General features: G+C 54.0%; 1 protein-coding gene across 2 annotated transcripts in view; it reads left to right on the top strand.

Annotated features, from left to right (window-relative positions):
• Positions 1 to 25,612, top strand: part of SDK2 (sidekick cell adhesion molecule 2) — a 250,550-nt gene that overhangs the window by 167,223 nt on the left and 57,715 nt on the right. For both annotated transcript variants that reach the window (XM_004749035.3, XM_045085974.1), the window contains 13 exons: positions 2,615 to 2,726; positions 4,443 to 4,633; positions 4,784 to 4,867; positions 6,600 to 6,794; positions 7,990 to 8,106; positions 9,838 to 10,005; positions 10,844 to 10,946; positions 17,331 to 17,507; positions 17,868 to 18,004; positions 18,597 to 18,744; positions 22,534 to 22,674; positions 24,207 to 24,388; positions 24,916 to 25,031. In XM_004749035.3, the coding sequence (XP_004749092.1) occupies positions 2,615 to 2,726; positions 4,443 to 4,633; positions 4,784 to 4,867; positions 6,600 to 6,794; positions 7,990 to 8,106; positions 9,838 to 10,005; positions 10,844 to 10,946; positions 17,331 to 17,507; positions 17,868 to 18,004; positions 18,597 to 18,744; positions 22,534 to 22,674; positions 24,207 to 24,388; positions 24,916 to 25,031 (1,871 nt within the window). The remainder of the gene's footprint in view (positions 1 to 2,614; positions 2,727 to 4,442; positions 4,634 to 4,783; positions 4,868 to 6,599; positions 6,795 to 7,989; positions 8,107 to 9,837; positions 10,006 to 10,843; positions 10,947 to 17,330; positions 17,508 to 17,867; positions 18,005 to 18,596; positions 18,745 to 22,533; positions 22,675 to 24,206; positions 24,389 to 24,915; positions 25,032 to 25,612) is intronic.

Genomic DNA, 25,612 nt, shown 5'->3' on the forward strand with positions numbered 1-25,612 from the left:
ATAGGCCGGTCCACCCCAGGAGGAGTACCGACTCCGCGCCCAGTACTGCGCATTCCCCCCGGGCAGCTTGGCCGCCCCCACCGGGGCCCTTCTTCCCAGAAGCCATCCTGCCAGCTCTGATCCGATAAATGTCTAAGCACTGATCTGAGATCCAGACCATGCGTTCCATGAGGACAGACCCCTGCCCATCTCCCTTAGTGGGGGATCCCTGGTGCCCAGCACAGTGTGGCACGAACAGAGCCCTCCCCCAGCAAAGATCTGTTGAGCGAGGGGCTGAACTCACAGAACCCTGCGATACAGTCATTTTTATTCCCATATTGCCTTGGAGAAAAATCAAGACCCCTCTGAGGCTCCCCGCACCCCCCTCCCTGGCCCCCACCCCTGATGGCTGGGGTGGAACAAAGTTTTGAACCAGGTCCTCCTGACCCTCCCAGCTCTCCTCTGCTGGGTCCAGGGGTCTCCAGCTGTGGCTGGTCCCTCCCCTGCCAAGACTGAGGCATGAACCCCAGGGTCCCCGGTGGATGTCTGTCTCCCCTCCACCTGGCGAGCCACCCTGAGGCCCTGGGCTGCCCCTCTTACCTTTAAACTCCGAGGGCTCTGCTTACCTGGCTCCGCAGTGGGACGCGTCACTTGGGCTCTAACTGTCTGTCTCCTCCTCCTGCCCCATTAATCTGGGCCGCGGTACCTGCGAGCCCCAGCATGTAATAAACAACTTAGAGCACACTTTTATGGATTTAGCTATATCAGCAGCTTTCAATCCGATCACTCTTTATGGCACCTACATGAGGCTTTTATATTGTTGCAATTATTTTGCTTTATATGCTTCCTTTCTTCCCTCTTCATTTTACCTTATTTTTTACATTTTATTCCCTTTTCTAGCAAAGTCTGGAGTCCAGGCAGGAAAACCTGCCCGAGGCAGACCGGGGTGGCCCAGGGTGGCAGTGGGGCCGTGATACACTCTCCCCATAAAGGACGCCCTGGCACTGTCCCCGATCCCCGCCCACCCAGGGCTGTGAGGGTCATTACAGTCGGCTGCCTCTGGAACCTCCCGGGAAGGAGGCAACTGGGTGGGTTTTCGGGAGAGAAAAAGCCCTGCGTGGTGGTTCTTCCAGGAGCCCTGGAGCAGGTTCATGGAGGGAGTTTCTGCCCATATTGGGCCTGTGCTGACCCATCAAGAGCCGGGCCACTTCTTAAAGAACTCAAGGCAAAAAGCAAAGCTATTCCCTCTGGTAGAAGAGTTCAGGGTACGGCCTTGTGGCGTGTTTAGAAAGCCCACTCGCGGTACATTCTCTTGCATTTCAATCACCGACCCCGAGGTGGCGCAGGGATAGCTCTGGGTCCATTCCCGTCTTCGTTGAACAAATATGCGTGCGCCCCTACTGTGTGCCGGGCATGTCTCTGCTGCTGGAGGAGGCCTGAGCAAGGCTGTCTTCGCTCATCACAGGTTACCCAGCCGGGGCTTCAGACCAGGAAGTGACCTCTCGCAGTTTGGGAAATCCAAGGTCAAGGGACCAGCATGGTTGGGTTGCGCTGAGGCTCCCCCTCCTGGCTTGCAGACAGCCGCCTTCTCGCTGTGTCCTCGAGTGGCAGAGACAGAGCTCTGGGGTCTCTTTCTCTTCTGATCAGGGCAGCCCCCCTGTTGGATTAAGGCCCCACCCTTATGACCTCCTTCAAGCCAATGACTGATGAAAGACCCCATCTCCAAATACAGTCACATGGGGGGGGCGTGGTTAGGGCTTCAACATACGAATTTGGAGGAGATCTAATTCTGCCCAAAAGCAAGGCTCTGTGAGGTTCCTGCCCCAGAGAACATATTAGCTTCCTTGGGCTGCTGTCACAAAGTCCTACACACTGCGGGGCTTATAACAACAGAAATGGTCTTTCGGACAGTTTTAGAGGCCGGACGTCTGACGTTGAGATATCGGCGGGCCTGCGCGCTCCCTGAAGGCTTTGGGGGAGAGTCTGTTTTCGCCTCCCAGCTTCTAGCAGTGGCTGCCAGTCCTTTCATTCCTTGCCTTGGGGATGCTTCACTCCAGGTCTCTGCCTCTGTGTGCACCCGGCCTTCTCCCTGGGTATCCATGTGTCTGGGTCTCCATTCCACTCCTCTCGTGAGGACACGTGCTATCGGCCTCAGGGCCCACCCAGATCCAGAAGGACCTCCTCTTGGCTTGATCACACCTGCAAGACTCTGTTTCCCGAGGTCGCATCCACAGCTGCCGTGGGCGTGAATTTGGGGGGTTACTGTTCAACCCAGTATAAAGAGTGTGCATTCAGGTGGAAAAGGGGGCCGGAGAAGAAGTAATGTCACAAGAGAAATATGGATGGAGGGAAGGATTTTGAAGGCACAGACAGGAGAAGGGGCTCAGGGGGAGGGTATGCTGTGTGACAGGAAGGTGGGGAGGGCCCCGGAGGTCTCCAGTGGGCATTCGCTGGATACCATGGGAGCCCATGACCAGAGGGAGGAGGAGAGGTGACAGGGACCCTGGGGTCCTGCTGCTTGGGTGGCTCCCCTTGGTCTCGTGGTCACCTGCCCCACTCCACGAGGACCAAGATCTCCCGAGCAGAGATGGGTTTTCCGCCCTCTGTCTCCAGCTAACTCCTGATCTCTCCCCAGATGTCGGGGGGCCTGCGGACCCCATTGCCCCAACCATCATCATTCCCCCCAAGAACACTAGCGTGGTGGCTGGGACCTCGGAGGTGACCCTGGAGTGTGTGGCCAACGCCAGGTGGGTAGTATGTCCCCCTCTTCCTGCTCCCCTGCACCCTGAACTCCAGCCAACGCTCCTGACCTGGGGGCTCCAGAGGGACCAGCCTGAGTTCAGGGAGGTCTGCACGTGTCACGCGGGGACCCAGGAAAGGAGATGGGACATTGACCCTGGAGGATGAGGTGACGCGTAGACCGGCTGGCTTGTTCTCTGTGGCCCTCAAGGAGAGACTGGGCCCCGGTGGACGTTACAGGCCAGCAGACCTCAGTGCAGCCCCGAGGGCGAGCTGGGAGGTCAGGTGTAGTCCTGGCGCACAAGCAGCTAGGACAGGGACGCAGGGCTGGGCGATGACGCGTGTGGGGGCCTTGGCAGGAGGGCAGACCTGGGGTCGGCTGCAAATGGAGCTCCTTCCTGGCCACATATGACCCTCATGGCCCTCACGTGGGAAACTGAAGTGTCGTCACATGTGGGTGCCGCGCTGTGCTTCCCACACGACTTCTGTCCCTCCCACAGCTACCCTGAAGGCCAGAGAGGGCAAGCAACCTGCCCGAGGTCACCCAGCGGGCCAGCAGCGATAGAAAAGCCAGGCGATAGAAAAGGCCACCGCCCAAGGCCCAGGCCCATTGTCGTGCTCTGGGCCTCAGTCTCCTCGGCTGTAAAGTGGGAATGATTTGAGCACCCACCTCCCCGGCAAGGCGTGTAGGTGGAGTGCTGAGCCCGCCTCGTAAGCACTCAGGAGAGGTGGTCGGATCAGATGGGACAGGCAGGGAGTCAGACCAAGGCCCCCAGGGTCACCTCCTATTGAAGATTCGCAGACCGCGGTCCTGTAGCAGCGTTCCCCGCGAGGGTGGGAGAGGCCTTTGCGTGGAGCTTGCTAAGGGTGCAGAGAAGACCCACAGCCCAGAACCTGCCTAACGCCCCCCCAAGCCAGGAAGGCCCACACTTACTCCACCTCAAGACCCTTTTCCATGGGACCCCTCTGCACCCCCTGTGGAGCTAGCACAGACCCCTTGAGGGTCCGCCAGGTGCCAAACAAGAGCAGGCCACGGGGCGCCCAGGTGGCTCAGTCAGTTAAGCATCCCGTTAAACATCCAGCTCTTGGTTTCGGCTCAGGTCGTGATCTCAGGGTCGTGAGGTCAAGGCCGGCCTAGGGCTCCACACTCGCTGCAGAGTCTGCTGGAGAGTCTCTCTCTGCCCGGCCCCCCTTCCGTCCCCCCCTCGAGCTCACGCATGTGCTCTCACTCTTAATCCATCTTTTAAAAATATAAAAATAAAATAAATGGGAACAGGACAAACCCAATCTCGGGGGGTCTTGAGAGGTCGGGGTTGGGGGTGTCCAACTCGCCCTCTGTCTAGGCAGGGGCAGGTATGTCCTGCTGCCTGCCTTTCCCTCTTCAAACCTTGGGTGTTTCTCTCACGCCCCACCTCTAACGCTGTGCTGCCCACTGGCCTCTGCTCCGACAGGGCTCTGCGCCAGGGGGCAGAAGAGCAAGAGGCACAGCCCAAGCGGCTCCTGTCCTCTGGTGCCCCGTGCACCAAGTTAGTGCCGGGCTGGGCTTCAGCTGCCTCCCTGCGTTGGAACACCCGGCCTCGGCACAGGGGTGCAGCTGTCCCATTCTGTAGACAAGGAAACCGAGGTCCAGAGGGCTGCCCCTTGAAGAGGCGGGCTGGGGCCCTGGCCTGGCCTCCCACCCACCCCCGCCCTGGCTGGGAACCTGCTTTCCTCTCGCCCTCCAGGCCCCTGATCAAGCTGCACATCATCTGGAAGAAAGACGGGGTTCCGCTGTCGAGCGGCATCAGCGACTACAACCGCCGGCTGACCATCCCCAGCCCCACGGGCAGCGACACCGGCTACTATGAGTGCGAGGTGGTCCTGCGCAGCAGCAGCGTGCCCGCCGTCGTCCGCGGGGCCTACTTGTCTGTGCTGGGTGAGATGGGGCGGGGCTGCTGGGGACCCCCCACCCACCCAGGGGTAGGGGCCATAGGGCTGTGTGGGGCCTTCTTAGGGGTGACCCGAGCAGTGGCTGTATCAAAAGGAGCATGCCTCTGAGCCCCTCCCCTGGTCCTTCCTCTGGCAGAACCACCTCAGTTTGTCAAGGAGCCGGAGAGACACATCACGGCAGAGATGGAGAAGGTGGTGGACATTCCCTGCCGGGCCAAAGGTAACACAGTGGCGGGGTCCTAGGGAAACAAGGACCCCCAACCCCCAACCCCAGACCTCCAGCCCTTCCTGTTTCCGTCACAAACTTTTCTAAATTCCACTTCCTTCTCTGGGCAGCGTCACTGAGCAGGGAGTCAGTCTGGTCGTGAACAGACACCCCAGGAAACAAACAGGCTAAATTACCACACTCTCAGGACTGGAAATCAACCCACGTTACCATAACTTGAGGGCTACAAATGAATCCAAATTACCATAATTTCAGGATAGGTGACAGACTGAAATTGCCCATAATTCGGGAGTTGTAGACAAAGCCAAATTACCGTAATGTCAGAACCGCTAGAACTTGGGGACATCTTGCCTGAGATGGGTCTCATGAGCTCCGCCTGGTTTCTGGGCCGTTTTGCTCCATTTCCTCCCCTACTCTCTCCTACTTTCAACACCCTTCATCCGAGGTCCTGAAGAATTTCCCCTTTCCCCACCCCCCGCCCCCAGCTTCCGTCTTACTGGCCCAACTGAGCTACAGGACAGCCTGAAACCGGGGTGAAGTCTGGGGTGGTCAGATGGGAGGTGGAGAGCATGCACCACGGCCCGTGGTCTGGTGGTGAGCACAGAGACAGGACGTGGCTTAGGCAGGATGAGAGTCTCCGTGGAAGGCGTGGGTGAGGACTCCCCATCTGAGACCGCACCAGGGGAAGGCAAAGCTCCATTCATTCACCCGACACACAGATTTTGGAGGCTTTACCCATGTGCTGGTACTGCTCTCGGGCTGAGGAGATGCAGACAGGATCAAATAGCCAAATCCTTGCTGTTATGAAACTTACACTCTTAAGAGGAAGGCAGACGAACTGACAAGTAAAGATAACTTACTTCATTTCACTGAAAATGCCATGGGTGGTGAGGTGCCCCATGATTTTATGTGCCACTAAGAAAGAAAAAAGACTGTCAATGAAATTATGACATGCTTTCGATAGTAAGACACATCCCGATCGCAGAGATGTTGCAACGTGGAAGAGTGTGCCCCCTGAAACAATGACATACAGCATCCTGAGATGTCAGCTTAGAGAGGGAATGGGGAGGAGAAGGGAGAAGCAACCAGGCTTAGGGGGCTTGGAGCGCTGGGGTGCTCTTTTGAATGGAGTGCGGGAGCTGCTCTGGGGAAGTCGCCTTTGAGCAGAGACCTGGGGAGAGAGAGCGGGGAGGTTGGGGGTACCTGCGGGACAACCATGCCAGGCCAAGGGTGTGTGACTTGGGCAAAGCTGAGACATGGCAGCCCCTGTTCACTCCTCTGCAGACCAGGTAGGAGGGGGCTCTGTGGGCCACGCGGGATCCCTAGCCCCCTCCACATGCTCCTTGACATGGGGGATTCTGCGGTCACTGGGTCTGGGAAACCAAGCCCTGGTTGGAGGTTTCTGGGACACACCACAAACTCTGCTAAATTAAATGGCCGTTAAAAAAAATTAATTTGTCTAATCTAGCATTTCCAAGCTAAACTAATCCAGCTAAATGTTCTTGGAACCTCTGCCATTAAAAAGAACTTGAGAAATGCCATGCCAAGAGCATTTTCCACCTCTTCCAAGACCATGAAGTAGCACCTCTGAGAAGATTCTAGAAACCAAGACACCCAGGGATTTCCCGCCCCCTTCCCCTCACCCTGGCCACCAATTTCGAGGCTCAGAGGCAGGCGGGAGGGAGCCAGGAGGGGGGCTGACCGTGCGCCCATGTCTCTCCCCCAGGCACACCACCGCCCTCCATCACTTGGTACAAGGACGCGGCCGTGGTGGAGGCGGAGAGGCTGAGCCGCTTCCGGCAGCGCAGCGACGGGGGACTGCAGATCAGCGGGCTGGTGCCCGACGACACGGGCATGTTCCAGTGCTTTGCCCGCAACGCAGCCGGCGAGGTGCAGACCTCCACCTACCTTGCCGTCACCAGTAAGTTGGTCCTGCCCCTGCCCCTGCCCCTGCATCCCTCCCACCCAGGACCCCGCTTTCCTCCAAGCCAGCAGCCTCTTGAAAAGAGACGCTGCATCAAGCAGGGAGAGGGTGCCCCGAAGACCGTCCCCCAGCAGCCTTTGAGAGAAGCAGCTGTGAAACCACAGTCCCCACTCTGGCATCTGGGCTGCCCCTGGCTTCCCGGCTCTGGCATCTCAGTGGTTCGCTGGCTTCCCAGGCAGGGCTGAAGCCGCCCCGTCCCAATGGAGAAGACTTGCTTACTTCTCCAGGGGGGGCCCAAGCTTGAATTCCAGCCCCCACTTCAGACCTTCTGCCCTCAGAGTCTGGCTCTCTCTGGGTGGTTACGAGAGCTCTCCTGCTCTCTTCGTGGGGTTTGGGTGAGTGTGATCTGCTCTGTGATCGGTCACACCGTAGACGGCCGAGCTCAGTGTGCATGCAGAGTGGCGCTGGGCTCTTTGTCTCAGCAGCCAAAGGACATGTGATCATGAGCCTCCCTGAGTCCGTCCTGGCTCATCACCCAGACCCACAGAGGTCCCCAAACAGGGCAGCCGCGGGGCAGAGAGCGAGAGGGCAGAAGGGCTGCTGTCTTGCTTCTTGCCTCTGATGGGAGCCAGTGAAGCTGGTGCTGGTCCCTCCCTGAGCTCTGCCCCATGCACATCTGACTGGACGGTTCCCTGAGGGCCAGGCTACGGAAGGCAGGCCCAATGCCAGAAGATTGCACTTAGCATTGAAGAACCATGGCTCAGCCAGGCCGCGGACTCTCCAGGGCCAAGCCTTGTGAAAAGTGGGTCATGTTCTTCTGTTGGCCATAACCACTTTTTCTTTTAAGAAACCGGAGCCTCCATGTCCAATTCGATGAAGGACGCATCCTGTTTTTCTTGGAATGAGGGTGGGAGCTGCCCTTGGGGGTCCTCAGTTCCCCCAAATGGAGGCCTAAGAATCCGGGCTGGGGCAGTAGTGTAGCCTGGGGCCGTCCACAGGGCAGGTGCTACAGGGAGCCCTCACGGGCCTTCTGGGCTTTTTCCCAGTGCCAGGGCCCCATCAGGACATCCACATCCTTGTCTGTGGGGGGACCCACAGCAGCCAGAGTGACAGGGGCAGGATGAGGACCTGTTCCTCTGGCTGTGGGGCCTCCTCCAGGGTGTAGCTAAGAGGCTTCTGTCTCCTTCTGCAGGCATCGCCCCCAACATCACCAGGGGCCCCTTGGACAGCACAGTGATCGATGGCATGTCAGTGGTGCTGGCTTGTGAGACTTCGGGGGCACCCCGGCCAGCCATCACTTGGCAGAAAGGTAGATGGGACTGATTTCCTTTGGACATTGTAGCCCTGTGACCCTCTAAGGCAGTCTTCAGAGCTCCATTCTGGAGCCAGCCAGGTTGGGTTCCCTTTGTCCAGTTGTGAAGGTCGTGCACTGCACAACCAGGAGGGCATCCATCTCTCACACCACAGGATGCACCCCGTGCCACGCTGCTGGGCTCAAGGGTCAGCTCTGCATCTTCTGACACTGGTGACCTGGGATGAATTATTGTCTCACTCCAAGGCTTAGGGCCCCCATCTGTAAACTGAGGACCATAGTAGACATACCCCGGGCTGGCATGAGGGTGGAGCAAGGACAGCGGTGAAGCCCAGTGAACTACAGTGGCTTGATGATCCTATTGTGATGGTGGCCGTGAGTGCCGGTGGGCACTGTCCCTCCTGCAGGTGGCACAGAGGGCTCCGGACCCCTGCACCAGCCCAGCTGAAATGGCCCTGCTCCATGTGCCTCCTCCACCCCTGTTTCAAAAACTCACCTTCCAGGCTCTCCCCGTGTACACACACGCATGCACACACGCAGTCACTCCCTCCCACCTCCAAGTCTGCTACAACGGAAGCTTCTCCCCAGGACTCACCTGCCCCCAACCCCCGAGTCCCCCCCCATGACCCTCCCCCACCACCACTCTATTTTTGCACCTCCTGATATACAAGATAAACTGCCTATCCCAGCCACTTAGTGCCTGGCGCCCCGCAGAGTCAGGGCTCTCAGCTTTGTCTGCTGCCGTCTCCCCAGGGCCTGGGACAGGGTTGGGCACAGGGTCATTGCTCGGTAAGTGCTTGTGGAATGAGCGTGAGCACGGCCAGGCACTCGTATGGACACGAGCACCCTCTTCCCCCACACTTACTGGTTTGCAACTCTTGGCCGCGTGTGCAGATAGACAGACCCATAGCCTTGCCTGTGGAGCTGTCCCTCTGCACAGACGGGGGGGCCTCAGTTGGTTAAGCATCTACTTTCAGCTCAGGTCATAATCTCAGGGTCCTGGGATCGAATCCCATGTCCGGCTCTCTGCTCGGGGGGGGGGGGCCTGCTTCTCCCTCTGTGCTCTTTCCTCTGCCACCTTTCTCAACTAAATAAACAAAATATATTTTTTTTTACAAAATAGAATACAATAGATACAGTCACCCAAACTTGTACTCCCGGGCTCCTGCACGGGGCAGACCCCATACCCCTCCCCCAGGCACCAGGCCTCCCCAGGCCCCGCCGCGGAGGGAGGGCTGCCCCCGTCCCCATCCCCGTCCGCATCCACCTTGCCTCCGCTCCTGGCTGCTCCCACCCGTCACGTTCTTCCGCTCTCCTGAAGGTGACCCTCGAGAAGCATCCTGCGGCGGGATGCCCGTCACCACCTTGTCAGAGCTGTCTGCCCCCTCCCCCCAGCCCGATGCCAGCTGTCTCCGAGAGCTGTGCCTGGCTGCATCAGGAGACAGTCCCTGGCCTTCTCTGGTGAAGGGCAGACAGCCTGGTGGGTGGAGAGACACCAGGAGACCCGGGCTCTGTGACCGAGTGCCCTTGGGCCCGTCACCATGTCAGAGACCCACCTGGACCTCAGCCCCCATCCCGGCCTGACCCTCCCAGCATTTCTAAAGCCGGGGTCGGCCTGAGAGCACCTGCCCAGAGCCCCCAGGGAGCAGGAGCTGGGGGGTCTCGGAGAGCCAGGGGCTGTGTGTCACAGTCTGAGCGCGCTCTGAGCCCACCCCGTGTCGCCTTCAGGGGAGCGTATCCTGGCCAGCGGCTCGGTCCAGCTGCCACGTTTCACGCTGCTGGAGTCGGGCAGTCTGCTCGTCAGCCCCACGCACATCTCTGATGCTGGGACCTATACCTGCTTGGCCACCAACTCTCGGGGGGTCGACGAAGCCTCGGCTGACCTGGTTGTGTGGGGTGAGTGTGCAGACCGGAACACCTGACACATCCGCACGTGGGTGTGTGGGTGCCCAGCACGGGCTCTCACCACCAGTGCCCCTCATCCCCACAGCTGCCTCCCCAGGCCCCTATCTGAGAAGGTCAGGGACAGATGAATCCAGAGGAGAGGGACCAGGAAGGCCAGGACTCTAGACGGTGCCACACGAAGGACCAGAGAGTCCCTCTTTTTGACTTTGTGGGCTAGACAGCCTCGGTCCCAGCCCCTCGGCTGACTTGTCTCTTTCATCAAAAGCCGCCGCCGCCGGCCATGGCCGTGTTCCATTGCAAGAATATTTACCCAGACAGGATACCAGCCAGACTTGACCGTGGACGCTCGGGTGCTGAGCCCAACTTTTGGGAAGCTTCTCACGCCCCTTGCACTGTTAGGTTGTACTGCCTGGGATCCCCACCCAAGATCCACACCATGGGCCCCCCAGGGAGGCCGAGCCCCGGTGGGCTGGCTCACGAGGCCGAAGACCGGGAATCAGACGATCCTGTTGTTACCCAGGCCGGACCACTCATGTGCTGATTGTCTCTGATTTCCATTCCTTCATCCTTCCCAAGGGTTTCTGGGGGAAGATTCAGTGAGATCCCACTCGGAATGTGGCTTCCAAGAATGCCATGGAGCCATGGAGCCGCGTTGTCCTCATTAGCATTCTGGGTGACCCACCATGGTAGAGCCGTCCACATGCTGGGTCTGCCTTCACCTGCCCGTGGCCTTCAGCCACACGGGCCCGGGTCCCCTGAAGATGCCTTCCCCACACACCTGCCTCTCACCTGTTCCTCTGCGTCTGCTCCCCTTCTCACCACCCTGCAGCCCGGACCCGCATCAGCAAGCCTCCCCAGGACCAGAGTGTCATCAAGGGAACCCAGGCCTCCATGGTGTGCGGAGTGACCCACGACCCCCGAGTGACCGTCAGGTACTCCCTCTGCTGTGGCCCCACGGAGGCGTTTAGAGGGGAGGGCGGCTTCAGGGATAGATGTCGACACCAAGGAGGTTAAGTGTGACTGTGGGGCCGTGCTGTGCCGTGGGGGGACCACCTGCAGAGCTAGGGCAGGGCTGAGCTAGCTTGAACTGAACTGGGCCGTGTTTGGGGGGGCGGGGGTGGGGATACCGAAGAATGGAGGAGAGGGGGTGCAGGAGGGAGGGGCGCGAAGGAAGAGCCATTGTGGTTGGTGACACGTGGACACTCTGAGGTGTTCTTGCCGTGGCACGGGACCTCACTCTACCGCAATCTTTGACCCAGATCTTAGATCCTCTGCCCGCCCCCCCGAATGGACACCAGCCGGGTCTGGGTAAACAGGCGTGGGAGCAGAGATAGGCCAGGGCAGGACACACATGTGAGAGGAAGGCGCCCCAAAATGCGGCCACCCTGGGAGCCGGGACCTTGGTGAGCTACTTGGCTTGAAGGGAACAGGTCCCCCCAGGGAAGCCACTGGAGATAGAACAGCAGCAGCCAAGACGGGTTTAAAAGCCAGAATCCCTCCTGAGCTTGGGCTGCAGACACCTGGGCCAAGCCCAGGAAGGTCTTCGGGAACTAAGACCGGGAGAAAGTGGTCCCTTCTGGCCTCTCCCTTGAACTCCGGGATGCTGAGTAAAAAAAATTAACTGCTTTCTTAGGAACAAATATCCCCTCCATGTTGCTTCTGTGTCTTATGGTCTTATGGCCAATATCACTGCCAAAGCAACTGGCTGGAAGGGGCCGGCGGGTGCCACCTGGGAGGCTTGGCCCCCACCGCCCTGGAGGCAGCTGCATCCTGGGGCGCCATCTGGTGGCCATTGGGCATATAACAGTCTATACGACCACACTGAATGGACCCCCCCCCTCCCGCCCCGGAAGCCAAGGTTGGCATAAAGAACACTAGACTTTTATGCTAAACGAAGTAAGTCAATCAGAGAAAGACAATTATCATATGATCGCTCTCATATGAGGAACTTGAGAGGCAGGGCAGGGTGTTGGGGGAACTAGGGAGGGAAAAATGAAACAAGATGGGATTGGGAGGGAGACAAACCAAAGGAGACTGTTAATCTCAGGAAACAAACTGAGGGTTGCGGAAGGGGGGGCGTGGGGAGGGTTGGGGTGTCTGGGTGATGGACACTGGGGAGAGTATGTGCTATGGCGAATGCTGTGAACTGTATAAGATTGTACCCCCACAGACTTGTACCCCTGAAGCAAATAAAACATTCTATGTTAATTTAAAAAAAAAAGAATATTAGACTTAGACCCGCACCCATTCTTTGAGAATCCATTGTGTGCTCCCAGTTTGCAAGCCGGGGCCCTAACATAGATGTCATGAAAATACTGTCGATGCAAGAAACAAAATATGCTTGTAACTGGGATTAGTAAATTTTGAAAAAAAAAAAATATATATATATATACATATATGTATCTTAACTATGAAAATGTTCTCCAGGAGAACTCTGCACATCTCCCTACCACCAGAGAATATTGCTGTGTGTCTCGGGCCCCCACCTAAGTGGTAGCTGTAATTTTAGCCCCTATTAATTGAAAACCTTATAATAATAAAGGTTTTATTAATTTTTATATTTATTTATATAGTTTATAGTTATTTACATATTTTATATATAATTATATATAAATTCAACAACGCTTTAAATTGGTGTTTTATTTATTAAAATAGCATCCAGCTGGCATTTGGAAAATAGTTGCATATTTTAGTCATTCTCTAGACAGTTCCTAATGAGCAAAGGGATTCGGGGACCCCTTGAAGTACAGCTACAGTCCACCTCTCAAGGACCCTTAGGGACCCACAGATGGGAAAACCATATTCCAGTTCACTGGGGACTCCTGGCCTTAGAATGGAACTCCCAATCTAGGGCAATCGTTCCTCGATGGGGAGAGAACACAGAATTGGTCCTGCAGGCCCCAAAATTGTCAGTCTGTGGCCAAACCCACCCCCCTATCTCCCACCCCTTCCTTGGACTTGAAAACCCTCTTGGAGATTTAGGGAACACACGGGAGTTCCCTGACCAGACAAGCTAGAAAGGACCCAACAAGCAACCCAGTCAAATTACAGTGATGGCCACTTAATTCTGTGTTCTGTGCCCTCCTCAAGATCAAGCCAGAGTCAAGGGGTCACAGCCCAAGCAGGTGCAGGTTGCCTGCCCAGACAGCTTCCAGAACAACCTTAGGAGAAACTCTTCTGTTAGGTATCTGAGCCGAGATTGAAACCCAGTCTGAGCAATCCACTTGTGGCCACTGATAATACTAATCAATATTTCCATTGGCTTTTTTTTTATTATACAGCTAATAGATACCCTTTATAGGAGGGAAATATAAAAAATACAGATAGACCACCAAAAATGGGGAGGGAGGGAAAAAGAAAAGAAGTAGGTTTATCTGTTTCTCTCAATAATTTTAATAATATTAATATAGTAATATAATAATAATATAATGGTAATAGTATTAGAGTGTCATTTATACAAAACCTAGAGATACACTTTGTCTGCTTTTTCCCCTAAGAACCCATTGTGAATCTCTTCCCTTGTCCATAAATATTCTTGTATAGACTTCATTATATGATTATCCACTCGTCCTTTGTGTGGATGTAACATAATTTTTGTTACCAGTTCCCCAATGCTGAATATTTGGCTGGTTTCTCAGTTTTTTGCTAATATTAAGAAACATCACAGGGCTTGGCTCTGTTGGGCATCTGACTCAATCTCAACTCAGGTCTTGATCTCAGAGTCATGGGTTCGAGCCCCATGTTGGGCTCCATGCTGGGTGTGGAGCCTACTTTAAAAGAAAGAAAGAAACATTATGATGAATGTCCTTGTAACTAAATATTTTTTCCCTTCTTTGATTTCCTGAGGACTATCTAATATTATTTAAAGCTGAAAGTCCTGAAATTGCTCATCAAAATTGTTTAATAGCCAGCTATATAATTACAGATGATTTTGGAAATTTTCTACCCTGAATTAAATGGACTCATGAGTTGTTGTTTTGTTTTGTTTTTTTAACTTTCTACTGTGGAAAATTTCAAATATAGCCCAGAGTAGAGACACCCAGATCATCAGACCTTACGTGTCCCGCTTCTTTTTTTTTATTTATTTAAACTCAATTAATTAACATAGAGATGTTAATTAATTAACATCACATGCCCTCCTTAATGTCCATCACCCAGTTACCCCATTCCTCCCACACCCCTTCCCTCCAGCAACCCCCAGTTTGGTTCCTATGATTAAGAGTCTCTTATGGTTTGTCTCCCTCTGATGTTGTCTTGTTCTATTTTTCCTTCCCTTCCCCTATGATTCTGTGTTTGGTTTCTTAAGTTCTATATATGAGTGAAATCATATGATAATTTTATTTCTTTGACCGACTTACTTAGCTTAGCATAATACTCTCTAGTTCCATGCACATTGTTCGTTGCAAATGGCAAGATTTCATTTTTGATGGCTGCATAGTATTCTGCTGTATATTTGGATCTTCCTTATCTATTCATCTGTCTATGGACATCTGGGTTCTTTCTACAGTTTGGCAGTTGTGGACATTGCTGCTACAAATACTGGGGTGCAGGTGTCCCTACATTTGTATTCTTTGGTTACATACCCATCTCTCAGCCTAGTGATTATCGGCACTTGGCTCACCTGTCTCCTCCTATCCAGCCACTTTTTTTTACTGCAGTATTTTAAAAGCAAATCTCAAGCGTGTCATTTCACCTTTAAATATGTCAATGTGCATCTCTTACTTAAAAGGAATGTTCTTGAAACATAACAACCATGTCCCTTTCACACAGAACACAATGAACCATCCCTTGATATCTGTAATACCATATTACAACGTCCCTGATTATCTGAGAGGTGTCTCTGGTTTTTTTAAGAGCATTTTTTTAAGATTTTATTTAGTCAGAGAGAGACAGAGTGCAAGCACAAGCAGGCAAAGGGCAGGGAGAGGCAGAGAGAGAAGCGGGCTCCCTGCTGAGCAAGGATTCCTAATGCAGGACTCCATCCTAGAACCCTGGGATCATGACCTGAGCTGAAGGCGGTGGCTTAACCGACTGAGCCACCCAGGCATCCCTGAGAGGTGTCCTTTTAAAAGTTAGTTGGTTTAACTCGGGGCTGAAACAAGGTCCACACGTGGCATTTCGTTGGTGTGTCTCCTTCATTCTATACAGTCCCCTCCCCTTCCTCTTAATGTTTGAGTTCATGACTGCTTTGTCTACCCACAGTTAATTAGTTGCAGAAACCAGGTTCTACAGGACAGTGGCCCAGCTAACTTTTTTTTATAAAGAGACAGAGAGTAAATATTTAGGCTTTGAGGACTAAATAGCTTTTGTCACAGCTCTCCAAGTCTTGTTTGTACAAACAAGGTGCAAACAAATGAACATGTCTCTGTTTCAATAAAACTTTATTTACACAAACAGGCAGGGGGCCTTAGTTTGCTGACCCCTGCTTTGGCCAGCTGTTCGTTTGTGATGCAGTGCACCTGTTCTTCTATCCCTTGTATTTCTAATTAGACTCGAGTAAATGGCTGATTAGATTCGGGCTTAGTTGTTTGGGCGCAAACACTCCACAGGTGGTGATACTCCCTTCCTAAGACACCATGTCCTGCGGCCAAGAACGTCTGTTTGCCATAGTCTGTTTCTTAAGCAGATATTACTCTCCGCCCCCTAGATTTCCTTTTAAGTAAAATTCTACACGTGCCATCAGCGCTGTCAAGGATGATTCTTTTCTAGCTATGGAGATGAATTGAAGGTGATTACGTCTGACAATTTGTAAATGTATATAAAAAGCCTTAAAATTTAACTCCGCAATTTCACTGCTGAGAACTGATCCCGGAGGAAATGATTTAGAATGTATGGAAATCTGCGGCAAGGATGTTCCTCACAGCATTAACTATAATGTGAGAGAAGGAGGAGCCCTTCCCAGAAGGGCGGGAACAGTTGCAGAGCAGCTACGTGGGTCCTACCGAGCAGCCACGTGGGTCCTACCGAGCAGCCAGTACAAACCAGGGTCTGCAGGGGGTCACACTGGGAAGAGTCTGTGATACTTTGTTGCTACCCATTATTTACCAGCATGTGCTCTGAGAGTCAAAATCCATGACTAACTTCTATGGCTCCCTTACCACCGGAAGCCTTTTCTATGAACTTACATTATCCTTATAGGAACCCTAGAAGGTGGGTGGTATTATTTTTCCTCGTAGGACATATGAGGACACAAAGGCACAGGGAGGCTATAGACACACCCAGGATCACGAAGCTGGTAAGTGGCCAAGGCAGCATTTGACCAGGGAATCTGAATTCGGAACCCAACAGCACTGTGGTGCCAGGCCCCCTTGGGGCAGGAGAGAAGAATCTGAAACGGCGATGTTCCGCTGTTACTCATGGTTCCCCGTGATGGGAAAGCTTTTCAGTTTTCTTGCCCTGAATTTTTTTTTTTTTTTTGTAATTGCAATGTGTAATTTGTCAATTATTTTTTTATTTGCAATTGCAATTTTCTGATTTTTTTTAACTTAAAAATATTATAGGCTCATTCTCCCCAGCAGTTTTAGATTCTCTGATACTGATAGCTGCCACACCTCGTGGCTCAAGCCACATAGTCCCCGGCTGAGCGAGTGACGGGTCGTGCGCAAAACCGCCCAGCCCCCCTCCTGGCTCCCTGCCCTGGCTCCCGGCGCCCTGGCCAACCTTGCCCGGGGAGGGCATCAGCGTGACGTGCTCCCCAGAACTGGCACCCCACGTTACACGGATGACAGTAATAGTTGTATTTCCTCCAGGATCATTCCAGGGGAGATATTTCTTATTGTCAGGCGCGGGCATGTGTGTAATTTCTCAAGTCCCCCTTTGTACTGACTGACCGAAGCTAAAGTGATTTTTTGGACACTAAAGTCAATTTGTCACGGTGATGCATTGATCTAATGATTCCCCTCATAAAACTAATTCCAAAATGTAGTCTGGGCGGAAACTTTCATTCTTCTTCAAGCTGTACTCTTTTAACCTCTTCGGAAGATTACCTTTTGCCGGCTCTTTCCTGCTGGCTGCTTGGCGGTGGCTTCTGGCCAAAAGCAACACGGCTCTGACCTAGACCTGAACAGGAGGTATAATGGCTTCGTGGGCTAAGCCTCCTGGACAGAGCACCCTGTGACAGGGACGGAGGGCTGCAGGCTGTGCGGGGGGCCCCCCGCACCATGCTCCCACCTGGGACCAGCCCCGGGGGGGCCTGTGTCTCCTGGGGAGTGCCCTGCTGCCTTTGGGGCTCTGCTCCAGACCAGCCCCAGGCTGAGCCCCAGCAGGGACCCCTACTTCCCGACCCCTCTTTTCTGACCACTGCTCCTTCCCCTCAGGTACGTCTGGGAGAAGGACGGGGCCGCCCTGGGCACGGAGAGCAGCCCCCGCATCCGTCTCGACAAAAACGGCTCCCTGCACATCTCGCAGACGTGGTCGGGGGACATCGGCACGTACACCTGCCGGGTGCTGTCCGCAGGAGGCAATGACTCTCGCAGTGCCCACCTGCGTGTCCGGTAAGGGCGCCCTGGCCCCAGTGTAGGGGGTACAGGCCACAACAGGAGGCTTATGTTGGTGGACGCCTGGGCCATGTGGGACCTGGGTCCGCTGCCCTCTGGGGACATACCCAGGCCTCCTCCAAGGCCTTTCCCCAGCTCAGTTCAGCCCTCTGTCAAGAGCTGGGGACTCTGGATACAGCTTTGGACCCGGTGGGAGGCGGGGGGGAGGGGGATGGGGGGCGGTCCCCAGAGCCTCCAGTCCGAAGGCCAGGCCGATGGCTGAGCACAGGCAGTTGTGATGTTCAGTCTGAAGCCCAGGCACCTGTGTGTCCTCTGACTCCGGGCTTCACAGGTGACCCCACCATATCTCTCCTCCAGGCAGCTTCCTCACGCCCCCGAGCACCCCGTGGCGACCCTCAGCACCACAGAAAGACGGGCCATCAACCTGACGTGGGCCAAGCCCTTCGACGGCAACAGCCCTCTGCTCCGCTACATCCTGGAGATGTCGGAGAACAGTAAGCCTCCCCCGCCCCAGCCAGCGGGGAGTCAGCCAGGGGACCGGCTCCAGCTCCCCTGCTTCCCAGTTCTGTGCCTTTGAGCAGGCCTTCTGGAAACTGCAGCTTCCCTGAGAAATGTGCATTGGCCCGTGCCCCCCCCCCACATTGTGATAGTGGCATAAGGATCCCTGTGGGGGGAGGGGACACGCAGGGCCTGCCACTCCAGAGCCCCCCAGGCAATGGCGATTTTTTGCTTTTTATTCTCCAAGACCCCAAGCTGTGAACTCTGAAATTAGCAGGCCTCATTTGAATGATGTTTTAAATACAGTTTGCCTTGGAGCTCATCAGTAGGCTGCCGCGGTGGGGGCGGGTACGGGGTGGGGTGCGGGGGGGGCAGCTAGAAAAGGCAGGTGCATCTCCGGTCCTGTGAGCCCTTGCTTCCTCCCCAGGGCATTCCAGCCTCCCGGGACAGGTGGGCTAAGGGGACCCACATAAATGACGTGACCAGCCTCCAGTGGACCAAGTCCAGGAGGCTGTCCTCTGCTAGAATGGGGTAGGGAGTGGGGCCTCCAGGGTTGTCCCCCTCCGCCTGCACCCTCTGTCCTCGTAGATGCCCCCTGGACGGTGCTCCTGGCCAGTGTGGACCCCGAGGCTACCTCGGTGATGGTCAAGGGCCTGGTGCCGGCACGCTCCTACCAGTTCCGCCTTTGTGCAGTCAACGACGTGGGGAACGGACAGTTCAGCAAGGACACAGAGAGGTGAGGGGGCCAGTGTTCTTCCAGAGGGGCTCTGGGTGACTCCATCGAAGGGAGGGTCTGAGGGGACCTAAAGCCGAGTCCCATGTGGCATCGTGGGGCCTAGCTGAGCGCAGACCCAGGCCACCGCCTCCCCGGCCCTGTGGACTTCGGCGTCTGCCTCTGTAGAATGGGGCAGCATGACTCATGCCTGCCTCACAGGGACACCACAAGGAGGACAGGAGGTGACTCTGTAAGCGGTGCCTGGTGTGGGATGAGCCCCCACCGGAATTAGTGGTCCCCTCACTGGGAGCTGGCCAAGTTCAAAGACTTATCTGATTTCCGCTGTAGCTCCTCACAGACACCTCCACTGTCACGTGGCCATGAGGTATACGGGGCCGTGGACCCACACGGGTCTCTGTGTCCAGTGACTTGCACAATGCCAGGTCCTAGTAAGCTTTCAGCGAAGATTCTGCAAAGTGATGAAAATTAAGTAAAAACAGAGGGTCATCCATTTTCAAGCATCATCTGGGAAGACCCACTTATGTAGGAGGCCGTTCTGACCGCCTCAGCCCCAAAGGATGGAAGGTCAGAGTGACAGTGACACAAATCCCATGCCCCCAAGCTGTGGGAGAAGAGAAACCCTCTTCCGGGTTTCTTTTTAATTCTTCCAGATTTATTGAGGTACCGTCAACACAGAACATGGTGGAGTGTAAGGTGGACAGGTGCTGATTTACACAGTGCAACAGAATCACCGCGTGGTGTTGGCTAACCCCTCTGTCCTGTCGCAAAATCACCATTTCTTTGCGGTGGTGAGAACATTTAAGATCTATTTTCTGAGCAACGTTTAAGTATATGATACAGTCTTTTTAGCTACAATCACCGTGCTCCCCTTCAGATCCCCAGAACTTACTAATCTTATCACGAAGTTTGTGCCCTCAACCAGTGTCTCCCGGTCTCCCCCACCGACCCGCCCTTGGTAACTACCACTCTCCACTCTGGCTAAGTTCAGCTTGTTTAGATTCCACATAAGTGAGATCATACAGTAGTTGTCTTTCTCTGTCTGACTCTATCTCACTTAGCATCGTGCCCTCAGGGTCCATCCATGTTGTGAGAAATGTAGGATTTCCTCCTCCTCCTGGCTAAATGCTCTGCCGCTGTATACATATACCAGATCTTCCTGGTCCACTCCTCTGTGGACAGAGGCTTGGGGTGCTTCCGTGTCTTGGCTGCTGTGGCTAATACTCAGTGAACATGGCGGTGCGGGTGTCCCTTCCAGATCCTATTTTCATTTCCTTTGGATGTGGGACAGCTGGAAGTAGGACAGCTGGATCATTCGGTAGTTCTGCCTTTCATTTTTTGTGGGACCACCATCCTGTTTTCCATGGTGGCAACACCAGTTTGCATCTCCACCCCCAGTGCCCGAGGATTCCTTTTCTCCACGTCCTCACCAACACCTGTTATCTCTTGTCTTTTCGATGATGGCCGTTGGGAAAGGTGGGAGGTGGTATCTCATTGTAGTTTTCATGTGCGTTTCCCTGATATTGAGGGACACCGAGCATCTTTTCACGTACCTGTTGGTCATCTGTGGGTCTTTGTGGGAAAAATGCCGATGCAGATCTTCTGCCCATTTTGAATTGGGTTGTTTTCCTTTTTTTTTTTTTTTGCTCTTGGGTTGTATGTGTTCTTTATGTGTTTTGCATATTAACCCCTTATCAGACTTGGGGCTTGCAGATGTTCTCCCCCATTCAGCGTGTGAGCTTTCCATTTTGTGGAGTGTTTCTTTTGTTGGGCAGGGGTTTTTCAGTTTGCTAAGGTCCCACTTAACTTACTTTTGCTTTTCTTGCTTGTGCTTTTGGTGTCATATCCAGAAATCACTGCCCGGACCAATGTCAAAGAGCCTTTCCCCATGTTTTCTTCTAGGAGTTTTATGGTTTAGGGTCCTACAATTAAATCTAATCCATTTGGAGTTTATTTTTGTGAGTGGTGTAAGATGGGGGTCCAGTTTCATTCTTCTGCACGTGGCTGTCCAGTTTTCCCCACACCATGAATTGAAGAGACTACCCTTTCCCCACTGAGAAGAATTACTATTGTTAAAATGTCAGTGTTACCCAACGCCATGTGTAAATCCAATGCAATCGCCATCAAAATTCCAGTGGCATCTTTCCTGAATTAGAAAAAAAAAAATCCTAAAATGTGTACAGAGCCACAAAAGACCTTGAGTAGCCAAGGCAATCCCGAGAACAGAGCTGGAGGCATCCCATTTCCTGATTTCACACTATCCTCGAAAGCCGTAGTAATCAAAACAGCATGATCCTGGCATAAAAATAGACACTTAGACCAATGGAACAGAATAGAGAGCCCAGAAATAAACACTCACATATATCGTCAACTGATATTTTTACAAAGGAACCAAGAATGTACTTGGCTCTTGAAAAGACTCTCTTAGGTGTGTATGTACGCAGACATCTGGCTTAAATCGATCACTTGGTTCTGCCACAGTTCCAGTGAGCTGGAGTCTTTGTGACTCTCACGAGGGGGATGCCACAAGGGTCGTGACACCCTATCAGGAAAGCGAGGGGGGCAGGTAACAGCCTGGCAGGGAGGATTTATTCCCTCACTGTTTGTTGAACACCTACTATGTACCCGGCTGTGTGTAGACCATGAGGGCTGCTGGGAGCAAAGTGGCCGCGGCCCCAGCCCTTTGGAACTACAAAATCCCGACGACACAAAGCCTCCAAGTGTCGGGGAAACCACCCTCCACTTTCTCTGCATCTTCAAGCTTCACTTCAAGCCCTGATTCATCTTCCTGATGAATCTTCACACTAATAGCCCCGAGTCACGAAGAAAAAGGTTAAATCACCCTCGCTCGCAGGCTGTACAAAGACATGGGAGTGTGCAGTACATTTTGGAAAGCTATCCGTCAGAAAGAAAAAACATAAAAATAAACTGAAAGGGAGAGACATCCATCAGAAATAATTAATTTCTGGTTTTAATGGGCGCGTGTCAGTTGGGCGAACGGCACACCCCAGTGGAACACTGCGTCCCCCAGCAGTGCCAGAGAAAGACACGCGGTGACGCTCGCTTCTGGAAATGGGGGATGGGCCCCCACCACCACCACGTGCCTCCCCAGCCCCACCTGGCCTGCCCTGCCCACAGCTTGGGGCTCAGCTGGGCAGAAAAGGAAGCCTCATCACACAGCACCACCAGCCTGCAAGTGTTTAACACTCCTGCTTCCGAAATACCGGAGGGCTCAGGACGTCATCAGCCCCCACAGCAGCTTCTCTGACATCTGGGAAACTGAGGCCCATGTCCCTGAGCTGCACAGACACAAACACATCTGGGGCTCTGTGGTATTTTTTGAAACAATTCCATACATGGTGTCCTTGAGCCTCAACTAGTCTTAGAAAGCAGGCAAGTGGAGGTTTATTATACTCCTTTAAAAGATAAAGGAGCAAGCTCAGAGAGTTAAGTGACTTGCCCAAAAGCACACAGCAACTGTGTAGAGTCATCCAGGAACCGAGCAGCCTCCCTGTATCCCGTTAAACTCCTGTATTTGCCCTCGAGACTAAAAGTGGAAAGACCCACCCACTCTTTTTTTTTTTTTAGATTTTATTTATTTATTTGACAGGCAGAGATTACAAGTAGGCAGAGAGAGAGAGGAGGAAGTAGGCTCCCCACTGAGCAGAGAGCCTGACGTGGGGTTCGATCCCAGGACCCTGGGATCATGATGTGAGCCGAAGGCAGAGGCTTTAACCCACTGAGCCACCCAGGCGCCTCAGACCCACCCACTCTTGACGTTTTCCTATCCAGGGTCTCCCTCCCCGAGGAGCCCCCCACAGCCCCCCCGCAGAATGTCATCGCCAGCGGCCGGACCAATCAGTCCATCATGATCCAGTGGCAGCCGCCTCCCGAGAGCCACCAGAATGGCCTTCTCAAAGGCTACATCATCAGGTAGGTGTCCCCTCTTCTCTGGGGAAAGGAGGGACAGCCCCCACCCAGGGGGAGGGTTTGGAGTGGATGGGAAAACAGCCAAGTCACGACAGGTCCTTCTCCATCTCACAAGGACCACCACGCAACAAGAAATGACTTTGCCCTTGTAGGTAGGAAGGACTCGGGTTAGATCTGTAGAGGAACTTCCAGAAGGCAGGGTCTTGGAAAACTAATGGGAATGCTTGAGAGAGGAGGTACAGTGTAATGTCCTCAAGGCTGTGTGGATAGGCAGGTCAGCCACACGTCATGGCTTCACAGGATAGGGCACAGGGAGACAGGTAACTCTCTGACAGGCCAACCACCCCAGAAACCAAGAATACTCCATCTGAAGCCACCATACTGAACCAAGGGATGGTCAAACGGTAGACCTCCTTTTGCTGGTCCTTATCGCAAAATGAAGCCCAGTTATGGAAACTTTTATGTCTACGCTTGACCAAGAGTATTTCACTGATCACCTCTAACTGAGTTATTAAGTGCTACTAATTGGGGGTCGTAAATTCAAATTAGCATAAAGTTGAAGTTCCTGAGCATCCATCAGTATGCTGAATTCTGGCAGGCTGCAAAATGTGCATTTCTTTCCTGTATGTGTGCGCTCTCCAGCTCCGGCATGCCCCAGATCTGGAGGGCGTTATGGTTGACTTGACCACTCCACAATCCGTTAATTTTATTGTGGGTTTTTGGTGAACCCTAATGGCGAGTGGTGCTCAAAGGGTGTTCCCTAGACCAACAGCGGCCTCAATTTGACTGCAAACTCTCAAGTCCTACACCTGATCATGGAAAACTTAGAAGTGGGCCCAGCAACCTGGATTTCTGCAAGCCCTCTGGGTATTTCTGATGCATGATAAGCCACTGAGAACCATTGTTACAGGGTCTTGTAACACATCAAAATAAGCTGGAGCCTCTAATTTTCCAATAACGTTTGGGTTGTGGTTCTCCGATGATCTAACCATCCCCCCAGACTTTGTCCATACAGACCTACTTCTGTATTATTATGTGTTCTTTTTCCAGTAGAAATTGGTAGAGTAGGTAGCTCAAGTTTGTTCTCTCCACCTAAATCAGTGACTGTCAAAAGAGGGAGGCACTCCTTTGGAGGGACAAAGAAAGTGAGCCCAGCCTTTGGACATGGCTCTCCATCGATGACCCCTCCTAGGTGAGACCAGTGTGGTCTGCCCAGAAACTCTTAGCTTCCATGGTTAGCTAATCTCTCCAGTGTCCAAACCCATCAAATAGAACAGACACGTCCTCTAGACCTGTGCTGTACAGGGAGATAGCCGTTGGTCTCCTGTGGTTATTTAATTTAAATACAACCCACGTTCCCAGCTACACCAACCACATTTCAAGGGCTCAGCAGCCACGCCCAAGAGTGGCTGCCATGTTGGACGGCCATATTGGACAGCATATGGAACATTCGCACCATCACACGTGGTTTCCTGGGCATGTGCCCAGCAGACTGTCTCCAGCCCACAACCCCCTGCCTTCCTCCCTCCCCTTAGATACTGCCTGGCCGGGCTGCCCGTCGGGTACCAGTTTAAGAACATCACAGACGCTGACGTCAACAATCTGCTGCTGGAGGACCTCATCATCTGGACCAACTACGAGATCGAGGTGGCCGCCTACAACAGCGCCGGTCTGGGCGTCTACAGCAGCAAAGTCGCCGAGTGGACACTGCAGGGAGGTGGGTGGGGATCGTGACTGTGGAGGAGCTGGTGCTTCTCTCTCTCCCTCCCTGGCCCGTGCCTGTCAGTCCTGGACCAGTCCAGTCCCGCCTCGGCCATGGCGCCTGTATCCCCCTGAGCTATTGCCCGCTGTGCCTGGCTACCCCGTAGGGCAGGAGGGTGCCGAGGGGCAGGGGAGTTGTCGGGGAGCATGAGGAAGGCAGAGGCTTCGGGGGTACGGGGACCTTCTTCAGGGTCCACGTCACCTGGATCATGAAACAGCTGGCTTCGAGGGTTGTGCAGAACGACCTTCCCCAAGCACGTTCCCATCCATCACTTCTGTTTGTCTGTACCCCATGAGTGGGTCAGGCGAGTGTACTGACACCCAGACTCATCAAGAGAAAGAGGGTGCCTCGAGTCCGTAATGCAAAGCGGGAGAGGGCGGGGCAGAGCAGACCCCTGCCTTTGTTATTTCTCTGCTTAATGCCCAAGACTGACTCCACCCCCTCTACCATCCCCCTCCCTGCCCCTCTGCTCCTCTCCTCAGTCCCCACCGTCCCTCCTGGCAATGTGCACGCAGAAGCCACCAACTCCACGACCATCCGCTTCACCTGGAATGCCCCCAGCCCCCAGTTCATCAATGGCATCAACCAGGGCTACAAGGTACGTGAGGCCTCCCCACGGCCCCCGGAGGAGGGCTGGGGATTCTCTGAGGGAGACCGCAGGCCGAGGAGCCGGGAGGAGGGGAGGGACCTCTGTGCTTCTGAAATCATTGGTTCAAGCCAAGCAGACGACACGTGATCAAGGTGAAGGGCACACGGGCTTGCCAGGATACTGCCCAGCCTGTGACCCCGTGCAGAGGAGCTTTCTCGGGAAGACTGGACTATAAGCAAACCACATTTGTCTCAGGCTTAGGAACACCTGGGCATAGCCGCGGCCCCAGAAAATCCAGAATCTGCTTCTTCCTGCCAAGCTGTGGCTCTCCTAGACCCACACATGTCCTTGGGCTGCACTTGACCCCGCAGAGAGTGTGGTTAAGGGCACGGGACTGGGACCGTGACAGATGCGGGCTAGAATCCAGGCTCTGGCTCTGCCTCTCACCAGCTCCCTAGACACGTCCTACAATCTGTCTGACCTGCTCCTTCCTGTTTGTCGAGCCTTCCTATAGGCTCCGTTCTAGATGCAGGAAAACCAGAATAACCTCCCCTCCCCTCATGTGTGCGTGAGGACGATACTCAGGCCTA

The sequence above is a fragment of the Mustela putorius genome, unplaced genomic scaffold, assembly GCF_011764305.1.
Source record: "Mustela putorius furo isolate JIRA1106 unplaced genomic scaffold, ASM1176430v1.1 tig00000873_pilon_pilon_pilon, whole genome shotgun sequence".
Classification (NCBI taxonomy): domain Eukaryota; kingdom Metazoa; phylum Chordata; class Mammalia; order Carnivora; family Mustelidae; genus Mustela; species Mustela putorius.